The sequence below is a fragment of the Chlorocebus sabaeus genome, chromosome 22 (assembly GCF_047675955.1).
Source record: "Chlorocebus sabaeus isolate Y175 chromosome 22, mChlSab1.0.hap1, whole genome shotgun sequence".
Lineage (NCBI taxonomy): Eukaryota > Metazoa > Chordata > Mammalia > Primates > Cercopithecidae > Chlorocebus > Chlorocebus sabaeus.
The window spans coordinates 21629613-21642443 of record NC_132925.1 but is presented as its reverse complement, the minus strand read 5'-3'; the positions used below and the strand labels follow the sequence as shown (position 1 = coordinate 21642443).

Sequence of the window (12831 nt, the reverse complement as noted above, 5' to 3'; positions counted from 1 at the left end):
CCCCGTCTCTACTAAAAATACAAAAAATTAGCTGGGCGTGGTGGCAGGCACCTGTAGTCCCAGCTACTCTGAAGGCTGAGGCAGGAGAATGGCCTGAACCCGGGAGGCGGAGCTTGCAGAGCTTGCAGCGAGCCGAAATGGCACCACTGCATTCCAGCCTGGGCAACAGAGCAGACTACGTCTCAAAAAAAAAAAGGACTGCAATCCTGCTCTTCCTCTTTTTTTTTTTTCTGCACCATCAGTTTTTCCCTTCTTATTTATTCATTCCATCAACACATGAACACACTCTGTATCTCTCATCTCCAAAAGAAAATGTTCCTTTAATCTAGATTTCTCCTCCAGATACCACTTAACTCTCTTTTTTCATGTTTTCCTCAAAACAACTCTTTCCAAGAATTGGCTACACTCATCCTTCAAACTCTTTACCTCTTATTCACTATTCAACCCATTCCAAAATGGCCTTCATCCCCCTACACCACTGAAGCTGCTCTTGGGAAGGTCATTGTGCAGTAAAGAACTCAGCAGGACTCGGATGTTCAAACACTGTATATTGCAAAGATAAGAAGACTGGTCCTTGACTGACTCCTGGGAGATAATCTCCAAGTCCTTGGAATATCCTGACTGAAACAGAATATCTTTATACACCTGGGGGATAATCTCCAAGTCCTTGGAATATCCTGACTGAAACAGAATATCTTTATACACCTGGGGTCTTGGTCCACATTAGGTAGTTTAGGCAATCAATGATTTCTAGTCAATATCTGTTGTGTTCACCTGGGGTCCTGAGCCATGGAGTATCAGTGTGACCTCTATGTGGCCTGAGATCTAAATAGTTAAGATCAGTTACATGGGTACTCATTACCTATGTGACTGGCCCACAATAAAAACCCTGGACACCAAACATGAGGTAACTTTTGCCAGTTGGCAATACTTCATATGTGTTATCATACATCATTGCTGAGAGAATTAAGCCCTGTGTGTACAACACTGGGAGAGAACAACTGGAAGCTTGCACCTCATCTCTCCTGGACTCTGCCCTAGGCACCTTTTTTCTTTACTGATTCAAATCTGTATCCTTTTGCTGTAACGAACCATAATGACGAACAGAATAATATTTTCCCAAGTTCTGTGAGTCCTTTTAGCAAATCACCCAACCTGAGGATAGTCTGGAGAATCACCAACACAGTCACCAATAGTCTCCAACTGCCAAGTCTAATGCCTGTGTCCTCTCTATGGCACCTCCTATCTCTCCTGAAACAGTTTCTCCTGTTGAAGGTGGAACTCTCCTAGTTTTCCTACCACTCTGGCTGCCCTTTCTCAGTATCCTTTGCTGCCTCTTCCTCTTCTATCTGATAATACCAATAAATATTACTAGTCGCAATATTAATGAAATCCTAACTTTCTTGGGTTAGCAGTCAGTAAAACATATGAGCCATGGGATTAAGGAATAATCCTATTGTAGTCCTATAGAATTTTAGCCCCTTCTGAATCCCTGCTATTAATTATGTCATGTACTGAATTCCATGTAGACTTCATCATCTTCTCATTTTTATACTTAGTTTTTCAATGTTTTCTGTACCTTTCTATGTTTAGAATTACAGATCCCTATAAAGCTCACGTTCATTGAACATTTATAACTACACTGCATCTATGTATCAAGTCCTTTGCTGGGGATGGAGATGCAGCAGACAGAACAGATGGTCTCTGCTCTCCAGATGCTTTCAGTACACTGTAGGAGACAACCAAATCAACAGTGGCTACATGGTGTGAAAAGTGTTATAATCACAGACGCACAGTGTTCTGAATCAACTGTAAGAATCTAACACCCTCAAACCAACAAAACAGTGCATCGAAAGGACTTCTGACCCACCTCCTTATTTCATCAGTTAAGCAGACAATGTGCTCTTGCATTCTGCGTAGCCGGATTTCGTAACGCACATCTTTGGCTTGAGGGTTGTAGTTCCTGGCATAAAATCCCCGCCAACAGGCCTGAAGCTTGGTGGCTGCATCATTTGATTTCTGAAGGGCAACTTTGTCTTGTCCCAAAACAACAGATCTCTGGGTTAAAATCATGGGAAGTTTCTCTGAAGTTGCTTGAGATACGGTTTCTTTATTTTCTGGTTGTGTATTTTCTGGTTTCTTTATGTCTGGTTGTTTCTGTCCAGCTGACTCAGGAAAAAATGTAAGACTGTGGTTATCATCCTTCAAGATAGCGCTGATTATTGTTGGCTCAGAACAAGGTAATAGTCCAGCTTTCTCATTTACCTCTGTATTGATTTCACTTCTCATTATTTGAACAGAATTCTCATTTGCAGCCCATAAAGGCTTTTCCTCTTCCTTATCCAACGCCTGGCTTTCCAGCCCTTTCACAGATTCATCTGCAGCACCATCATCTTCTAGGCCCACGTTAATGCCCTGCAGTCTCAGCTCAACTGTAGGCGATAGTGGCGATAGTCCTGATGCAACTGGCATAAAAGTAGACTCTGAAGAGAGAAGACTACAGTTTAACTTGTCCTCATCTGTCTGTATGTCTTCCAGGTGCAGATCATTTCGAGAATATCTTGTAGTATGTACAGAGGCTGGAAAATTATTCTTAACCGCAAATAACTGATCATCATTACTGCTTATCCCAACCCAAGAATTGACTTGAATGACGGGTTCTAGAAGAATCAACAGAGTATCATTTAAACCACTAAATATTTACATTTTAGTTATGTCCTTTTAATGAAATCTATTCCTTGAAATAGAGTAAAATGTGAAAAAATCCCCAGTGATTTCTTCCAATATGCCTAAAACATCTTAAACATTTTTAAGAAAATGAATTCTTGTGATAATTAGAATATTCATCAAAGCATCAGGTCTATACAAAAGGTAGCAGTCCTTGAAATGTTTCTTAAAATTAGAAATATAGCAGCTATAATATACATACATATATAGGTGTGTATATACATAGATATGTATAAGATCTAAATGATTACTAAAGTTAGCAAACTAACAAAAAACTATGAAAATATGCACCTTTTTCTGCTTTATGATGCCAGGAAAATTAAACAACTTGGAGAAAAGGGATCAGAGATAAATTAATTTCTTACCACTTTCCTGGGATATCTGGCAATCTTGAACAGGGCTTGAATGCTCAGGAATAAGGGATGCCCTTGTTTCAACAGGAACAAGAGGAGACAACTCTTCATTTTGGCTTTGGTTCATCAACTGCCTCTGGTGAAACCTAAAAATCAATAACATCTGTTCTGATTTAACACAAACCAAAAAAAGAAAGATTTTCTGCTTCCTAGGTAACAATGTCAAAAAGGCAGAAGTTTACAAGTTCTCAAAGTAGGTACTTTTAATTACTGCCAAATTATAAATCCTCATTTGAAAGCACTGCATAAAGAAGGTTAAGAAACTTATTTTGTAATTGCAAAGACAGACACCCTCCTATGCACACATATACACATACAAAAATATTTAAAGGCAGTATCTCTGATAAAGAAAGTAAATATTAAATGCTTCTGGCAATACTTTTTCTCTTTTTTTCATTTTGAAGGCAGATATACCTCTTAAGTATCCAAAAACCCACAAGAAACACCTACATTAAGGAACAAATAGGTCGGGCATGGTGGCGCGCACCTGGAATCTCAGCACTTTGGGAGGCCAAGGCAGGTGAATCACTGGAGCTCAGGAGTTCAAGATCAGCCTGGGCAACATGATGAAACCCCGTCTCTACAAAAAAATATAAAAAATGAGCCAGGGCATGGTAGTGCATGCCTATAGTCCCAGCTACTTGGGGGTCTGAAGAGGGAGGATCAATTGAGCCCAGGAGACTGAGGATGCAGGGAGCCGAGACCACCACTGCACTCTAACCTGGGTGACAAAGTGAGCCCCTGCCTCAAAAAAAAAAAAAAAAAAAAAAAAAAGAGGGGGGGCGGGGCGGGCCAAGGGCAGACACAGTAGCTCATGACTGTAATCCCAGCACTTTGGGAGGCCAAGGCGGGCAGATCACCTGAGATTAGGAGTTCAAGACCAGCCTGGCTAACATGGCGAAAAACCACCTCTACTAAAAATAAAAAATTAGCTAGGTGTGGTGGCACATGCCTGTAATCCCAGCTATTAAGAAGGCTGAGACACAATAATCGTTTGAACCGGGAGGTGGAGCTTGCAGTGAGCCGAGATCACACCACAGCACTCCAGCCTGGGCAACAGAACGACACTATGTCTTAAGAAAACAAACAAAAAAAAGAACAAATGTATTTTTTAAAAATCCCATCCCGTTTCCTGGTATAGTAGCTCATACTTGTAATCCTAGCACTTTAGGAAGCTGAAGCAGGAGAACTGCTTGAAGCCAAGAGTTTAAAATCAGCTTGAGGAACAAAGTGAGACCTCATCTCTACAAAAAATTAGCCAAGCACGGTTGCATGTACGTGTAGTTGCAGCTGCAGTGACCTATCTTTGCGCTGCTTTACTCACAGACCAAGAGACCAAGACTCTGTCTTTAAAACAAAAAACAAACATAAAAACCCTGTATTCCCCCATGCCAGATTGTATGGCTGTTTGCAGTGCACGATTCAGCTTCCCTACAGAAATTGCTGCAGTGACAAGGGGACTGAGTGTCCAGAAATGTGGACCACAGCACTTGCCTCAGGCTTACTATCACCATAGCAAAGACTCAGAGGTATTTTAACTTGTGAATTCATCAGTTGTTAGAAATAAACGTGTTCACCTCTGTTTGCTCAGAATCTTCTCTAGTTTGGCATCCTCTGCAGTTTGAAGACCTAGTGTAGAAGTGAGGGGGCAGACTGTAGCCAGATATTGGACAAGCTGGATGTGCTGGCCAGGCCGATATGCTCTCCCTTTGCCTTGACTATAGAGCCATTCAGCTTTCAAGCTGGAATTGAGGAACATAAAGAAGAGGAGATGGCACAAGAATAGTCAATACACATTGTTAGGCAACAATGATCTTCCTTCTTAACTTACCTTTATAACACCACTGGATGTTTTTCATAAATAAAATTCACTCGATTTTTTTTTTAATCTACCATTCTGACTCATATTCCTCATTCTAACAATGTTTTAAACCCTTTTTCTTGCTTAGGGGCACTTCCATTGAGCTTGGACTAATGGTCCCAAATATTTTTAAATCATTTTCAAGGAAGCAATGAGTATTCTCTCCATTCACTCTGTCACACTGAAATGCCTAAATAGATGAACTGCATTTAAATCCATTAGTTCATAATGACAGTTAAAAGAAAAAAAACAACTAGCCGGGCATGGTGGCATGTGTAATCTCAGCTACTCAGGAGGTTGGGGTGGGAGGATCACTTGAGGTCAGGTGTCTGAGGCTATAGTGCTCTATAATCATACCTGTCAACAGTCACTGCACTCTAGCCTGGGCAACATAGCAAGACCCTCATCTCTAAAAAAAAACAAAAAGACAAAAAAACAAACAAAAGTGAATTGGTCACAGTTAGAGGATACTAGTGAACCACCAACTCTTTATTAATTCTATCTTTCCTACACAAACTATGCCAATGCGTAACCAGATAGTTACTTCATAGTATTCCAACTAATAAAAAAAAGAATGATAGAATGTCACCATTTTGCAACCTTTAATGAATTAGCAGATTTAGGCATTGATCATTAATAGCTACTAATAACACAAGAGAAAACTAGACCCTGTATGCCTCCCAACAGAACCCACTAAGTAAAAACTCCAATTACTTTTGCACCAACCTTATAGTCCTCCCCTCAAAAAAAAAAAAAAAAAAAAGGAAAACAAACCTGAATCTGAGCAAACATCCATATCCAATTTACAGAAAATACAGGAGAGAGGAACATGTCAAAGGACACACGGATATAGCTGGCAAAATGAGCAGATAATGGGAAACTCTATAGGACAAATACTCTGACTTCTTCAACTACAACCAAAAGAAAAAAAGAAAAGCAAGGGAGAGCGAGAGAAAAGAAAGCAAGGAAAATAAAAGAGAAGAGAGACAGATAGATTGAGAGATTCAAGAGTCATCTTGGACATCTAGCCAAGTTAAGCCTTCAGATGACTCTAGCCCCATCTGTGATCTGAGTGCAAGCCCAGGAGGCCCCAAGTAAGAACCACTCAGTCAGCACAGCCAACCTACAGAGTATGCCATAATAATATATTGCTGCTTTAAGATGCTAAACAGAGAAGAAAGAAACTTAAGAAATACATCAACCAATTGTGACACAAGGCCTTATTTGAATTCTGTTTCTAAACTACAAAATGCATTTATAAGGATTGAAAATGTAAGCACTGAATATCTGATATTAGGGCACTTTGTTAAATTTTTTTTGATGTGATAATAGCATTGTGGTTGTTTCCTTAAGAGTTCTTCTCTTTTAGAGACATATACTGAAATACTAACAGGTGAAATGATATCTAATCTGAGATTGGCTTCAAAATAGTATAGAAGGGAGAGTGAGTGAAGGTATAAGATGAAGTAAGGGCCGGGTGTGGTGGCTTACACTTGTAATCCCAGCACTTTGTAGGGCCTGTGGAGGATTGCTTGAGCCCAGGAGTTTGAAGCCAGCCTGGACAACAAAGCAAGACTCTGTTTTCTTTAAAAAAAAAAAAAAAAAAAGTTCAGCTTATTTAATAAAAATAATTATAAGTATTCCTTCCATGGGTCAGGCACGGTGGCTCACACCTATAATCCCAGCACTTCGGGAGGCTGAGGTGGATGGATCACAAGGTCAAGAGATTGAGACCATCCTGACTAACACAGTGAAACCCCATCTCTACTAAAAATACAAAAAAATTAGCTGGGTGTGGTTGCGGGCACCTGTAGTCCCAGTTACTCAGGAGGCTGAGGCAGGAGAATGCCGTGAACCTGGGAGGCGGAGCTTGCAGTGAGCCGAGATCACGCCACTGCACTACAGCCTGGGTGACAGAGCGAGACTCCATCTCAAAAAAAAAAAAAAAAAAAAAAAAAAAAGAAGCATTCCTCATACATTCTCCTGCCAAACAAATGGCTTGTTGAAAGGTTGTACAAAAATAGGTCCAGAGTAGAAGACAATCACCAACTTTAGTATTTCCCAGCAAGCAATATTTCTAAGTTATAGATGATCTGTACCGTAGGAAGACAGAAAAGCGAAACTAAGAGACTAGAGGAAAGGGCTCGAGCTTGAATATTCCAGTTTAAGTATTTGTGGGGAAAAAAACCACAAACTGTAGATCGTCAACTGCTATAAGATGTTTTTCCACTTTGCTTCACATGAATTCATCAATAAAGATATCCCTACACAAATTATATTAAATCCTAGGAAAAAAACAAAATTTAAAAAAAAATTCCCTGTCAATTAAAATACCATTTTCAATTAAAAAACAAAAAACAAAATTAAGACTCATTCAGCTCTAATATATTAATCTTTTTTTTTTTTTTTTTGAGACAAGGTCTCTCTGCCACCCAGGCTGGAATACAATGGCACTATCATGGTTCACTGCAGCCTTAAACTGTTGGGCTCACTCAATCCTCCCACCTCAGCCTCCCAAGTAGCTGAAACTACAGGTATGCACCACCATACCCAGCTAATTTTTTCATTTTTTATTTTATTTTTTTAGAGATGGGACCTCACTATGTTGCCCAGTCTGGTTTGAACTGCTGACTTCAAGTGATCCTCCTGCATTGACCTTCCCAGGCACTAAGATTACAGGCATAAGCCACCATGCCTGGCCTCTAACATATTCATTTCAAGTCATTGGATGATGACTCCACTCTTGAAAGTGAAGGAACTGTTTACTTAAAACAAGAAGTAACAACTATTAAGAAAGGGAACTTAAAACAACCTGCTCTGTGTCTTTAAAAAAAAAAAAAAAAAAATGTAATCCCAGCTACTAGGGAGGCAGAGGCAGGAGAATTGCTTGAAGCAAGGAGGCAGAGGTTGCAGTGAGCCAAGACAGCACCACTGCACTCCAGCCTGGGCGACAAGAGCGAAACTCTGTCTCCAAAAAAAAAAAGGAGTACTGAATAAAAGGATATCTGATATTTGCTTTTAAAATACTCCAACAAAAAACATGGAATGAAACAAGACCGGTAAAATATTGACAACTGTTGAAGTTGCACGGTGGGTACACTGATGTTCATTATGTTATTCTAACTTCCTATGTATTTGAAATATCCCTTTTAAAAAAGAATATTGGGCCGGGCGCGGTGGCTCAAGCCTGTAATCCCAGCACTTTGGGAGGCCGAGACGGGCGGATCACAAGGTCAGGAGATCAAGACCATCCTGGCTAACATGGTGAAACCCCGTCTCTACTAAAAAATACAAAAAACTAGCCGGGCGTGGTGGTGGCGCCTGTAGTCCCAGCTACTCGGGAGGCTGAGGCAGGAGAATGGCGTGAACCCGGGAGGCGGAGCTTGCAGTGAGCCGAGATCTGGCCACTGCACTCTAGCCCGGGCGACAGAGCAAGACTCCGTCTCAAAAAAAAAAAAAAAAAAAAAAAAAAAAAAAAAAAAAAAGAATATTGGCTAGGTGTAGTGGCTTATCTGTAATCCCTGCACTTTTGGAGGTTGAGGCAGGAGGATCCCATGAGCCCAGGAGTTCCAGACCTGACTGGGCAACATAGCAAGAACCCATCTCTACAAAAAAGTTTTAAAAATTAGGCTAATGTTTTTTTGATGGCAGCATCTGTATTCCCAGCTACTTGGGAGGCTGAAGCAGAAGGATCGTTTGAGCCTGGGAGGTTGAGGCTGCAGCAAGCTGTGATCTTGTTGCTGCACTCCAGCCTAGACAACAATGCGAGACCCTATCTCTAAAAATTAAGAAGAAAAAATCTAGCACTAGGAATTTCAACTTAAATAATTTTAAAAAGGAATATTAACTTTCTCCAAGGTTTTGCTCCCATAAGAACTCCAACTAAGCAATAGAGTTATAGCTTTATGCAAGGTCCTGTCAATAGTAAAACAGATCTAAACACATTCGGAAAGAACTCCAAACACTGAGGTGCCACACGAAGATGCTCCTCTCTCCACAGGTGTGCTTAACTCTGAGAAACGGCTCAGCCAAAGCACCACAAGGTTTGGTTACTGCTCAAATTACTCTTTTGGGTGACACATACACTCAAATCAAGATCTAGCTACAGGATGTTATCAAAGAATCTAGGATACATTTCAAAATGGAGAACTTTAACCTGGGGGTTCTTAGCAAATAACATCCAAGATGGGCAGACTTTAAAAACTGAAAACTCCGGCTGGGCATGGTGGCTCATGCCCATAATCCCAGCACTTTGGGAGGTCGAGGCGGGCAGATCACATGAGGTTGGGAGTTCCAGACCAGCCTGACCAACGTGGAGAAACCACGTCCCTACTAAAAATACAAAATCAGCCAGGCGTGGTGGCACATGCCTGTAATCCCAGTTACTAGGGAGGCTGAGGCAGGAGAATCGCTTGAACCTGGGAGGCGGAGGTTGCAATGAGCCAAGATCATGCCATTGCACTCCAGCCTGGGCAACAAGAGCGAAACTCCGTCTCAAAAAAAAAAAAAAAAAAAAAAAAAAAAAAAAAAAAAAAACAACAGGCCGGGCGCGGTGGCTCAGGCCTGTAATCCCAGCACTTTGGGAGGCCGAGACAGGCGGATCATGAGGTCAGGAGATCGAGACCATCCTGGCTAACATGGTGAAACCCCGTCTCCAATAAAAAATACAAAAAACTAGCCGGGCGCGGTGTCGGGCGCCTGTAGTCCCAGCTACTCGGGAGGCTGAGACAGGAGAATGGCGTAAACCCGGGAAGCGGAGCTTGCAGTGAGCTGAGATCCGGCCACTGCACTCCAGCCTGGGCGACAGAGCGAGACTCCGTCTCAAAAAAAAAAAAAACCTGAAAATTTCTTCCTATCCTTCAGAGCAACTCTCAGTGTTGACCAGGAAAATATTTTGAGCAATGCTCAGGCCAAACACCAATTTTTAAGGCAATAGCCCTCCCTTAGAATAATGTCTCCTTCCTGAACACAGTACTTCCAGAGTTGTTTCAAAACATGGGAGCACTGTTGACAGACTACAACTGCAACAGCATTTTGTCTCTAGTACAGCATCAACCATCTAGCTTCCTAGTTTGAGAGTAACTCTACCCTTTTTTTTTTTTTTTTTTTTTTTTTTTTTTTGAGACAGAGTTTTGCTCTTCTTGCCAGGCTGGAGTGCAATGGTGCAATCTCAGCTCACTGCAACCTCCGCCTCCTGGCTTAAAGTGATTCTCCTACCTCAGCCTCCCAAGTAGCTGGAATTACAGGCTTGCACTACCACACCTAGCCAATTTTGTATTTTTAGTAGAGATGGGGTTTCACCATGTTAGTCAGCCTGGTTTTTAACTCCTGACCTCAGGTGATCCACCCACCTTGGCCTCCCAAATTGCTAGGATTACAGGCATGAACCAATGTGCCTGGCCCTTTTTTTATTTTTTTTCCTTTTTTTGAGAACTCTATCCATTCCTGTATAGTCTGGAGTGCTATTATGAATAGGGCTGCTGTGAACATGCATGTACATGTCTTTTGGTAGACCTAAATAACTATTTCTATACAGTATACACGTGAAGTAAAATTGCTGGGTAACAGAGTATGTATGTACATTTAGCTTCAGTAGATACTTCTAGTTTTTCAAAGTAGTTGTACCATTTTTTATAGCTCCCTAGAGTGGTTTATGAGCATTCCAAATGCACCAAATCCTTAGTATTATCAGTCTTTTTTTTTTTTTTTTTTTTGAGACGGAGTTTCACTTGTTGCCCAGGCTAGAGTGCAATGGCATGATCTCAGCTCACTGCAACCTCTGCCTCCCAGGTTCAAGCGATTCTCCTGCCTCAGCCTCCCGGGTTCAAGTGATTCTCCTGCCTCAGCCTCCCAAGTACCTGGGATTACAGGCATGTGCCACCACACCCAGCTAAATCTTTTTGTATTTTTAATAGAGACGGGGTTTCTCCATGTTGATCAGGCTGATCTCGAACTCCGGAACTCAAGTGATCCGCCCATCTCGGCCTCCCAAAGTGCTAGGATTACAGGCATGAGCCACTGCACCTGGCCATCAGTCTTTTAATTCTGGTTATTCTAGCTGGGTGCAGTGGCTCAAATGTATAATCCCAGCATTTTGGGAGGCTGAGGTAGGAAGACTGCTCAAGTCCAGGAATTCAAGACCAGCTCGGGCAACATAGCAAAACCTTATCTGAACTAAACATTTAAAAATGGGCACAGTGGTGTGTGCCTATAGTCCCAGCTACTTGGAAGGCTGAGACAGGACAGTCCCTTCAGCATAGGAGGTGGAGGTTGCAATGAGCTATGATCATGCCACTGTACTCTAGCCTGGGAAACAGAGGGACACTCTGTCTTCAAAAAAAAAAAAAAAAAAATTATTCTACTGGAAGCTGGTTGAAGATGCCATAATAACCAGGAAAAAAAAAAATTCTTCTGAATTATTAAAAAGTTACCATAATAGTTACTTCTAGGTAGGAGAGGAGTTACGACCAGAGGGGAACAAAGGGGATCTCTGGATGTTGCTTGTATTTTTTTTTTTTCCACTTTGTTGCCTAGGCTGGAATGCAGAGGTACAATTTCATCTCACTGCAACATCCGCCTCCCTGGCTCAAGCAATCCTCCCACCTCAGCCTTCTGAGTAGCTGGGACTACAGGCACACAGCACCACGCCCAACAAATTTTTTCTATTTTTTTGTAGAAACAGGGTTTCACCATATTGCCCAGACTGGTCTCAAACTCCTGGGCTCAAGCAATCCACCTACCTTGGCCTCCCAAGTAATGCAACTACAAGTGTAAGCCACCACGTGCGGCCATGCTCTATTTCTATTCTCTGAAGTGATTATAAGGATATTTTTAAATATTATTTTAAATCTATATCTTAATTATGTCATACTTTTACAATTCTTAAAAATGTGTCTGGAAAAAAAAGTTGCTATTGAGTTACCCTCCCATCTCGTCCTTCTTCCTACACTTTTTTTTTTTTTTAAATACTTAAAGTTCTGGGATACATGTGCAGAATATGCAGGTTTGTTACATAGGTATACACATGCCATGGTGGTTTGCTGCACCCATCAACTCATCATCTACATTAGGTATTTCTCCTAATGCTATCACTCCCCTAGCCCCACACCCAACAGGCCCTGGTGTGTGATGTTCCCCTCCCTGTGTCTATGTGTTCTCATTGTTCAACTCCCACTTATGAGTGAGAATGTGCAGTGTTTGGTTTTCTGTTCCTGTGTTAGTTTGCTGAGAATGATGGTTTCCAGGTTCATCCATGTTCCTGCAAAGGACATGAACTGATCCATTTTTATGGCTCCATAGTATTCCACGGTGTATATGTGCCACATTTTCTTTATCCAGTCTATCATTGATGGGCATTTGGGTTGGTTCCAAGTCTTTGCTATTGTGAAAAGTGCTGCAATAAACATACGTGTGCATGTGTCTTTATAGTGGAATGATTTATAATCGTTTGGGTATATACTCGGTAATGGGATTGCTGGGTCAAATGGTATTTCTGGTTCTAGATCCTTGAGGAATTGCCACACTGTCTTCCACAATAACTGAACTAATTCACATACCCACCAACAGTGTTTCTATTTCTTAACACCCTCTCCAGAATCTGTTGTTTCCTTTTTTTTTTTTTTTTTTTTGGAGACAGTCTTGCTCTGTCACTCAGGCTGGAGTGCAATGGGACAATCTTGGCTCACTGCAACCTCTACCTCCCGGGCTCAAGTGACTCTCCTGCCTCAACCCCCCGAGTAGCTGGGATTACAGGTGTGTGCCACCATGCCTGGCTAATTTTTTTGTACTTTTAGTAGAGATGGGGTTTCACCATGTTGGTCAGGCTGGTCT

The 12831-nt window shown here is 41.5% G+C and overlaps 1 protein-coding gene across 4 annotated transcripts in view; it reads right to left on the bottom strand.

The window, feature by feature from the left end:
* CEP97 (centrosomal protein 97) overlaps positions 1–12831 on the bottom strand; it is a 66226-nt gene that overhangs the window by 10518 nt on the left and 42877 nt on the right. For 2 of the 4 annotated variants that reach the window (XM_038003240.2, XM_073009687.1), the window contains 3 exons: positions 4718–4882; positions 3093–3226; positions 1871–2660 (listed from right to left, as the gene is read on the bottom strand). In XM_038003240.2, coding sequence (XP_037859168.2) covers positions 1871–2660; positions 3093–3226; positions 4718–4882 — 1089 coding nt within the window. The remainder of the gene's footprint in view (positions 1–1870; positions 2661–3092; positions 3227–4717; positions 4883–12831) is intronic. The other 2 variants (XM_007985961.3, XM_073009688.1) reach the window with 1 other exon arrangement.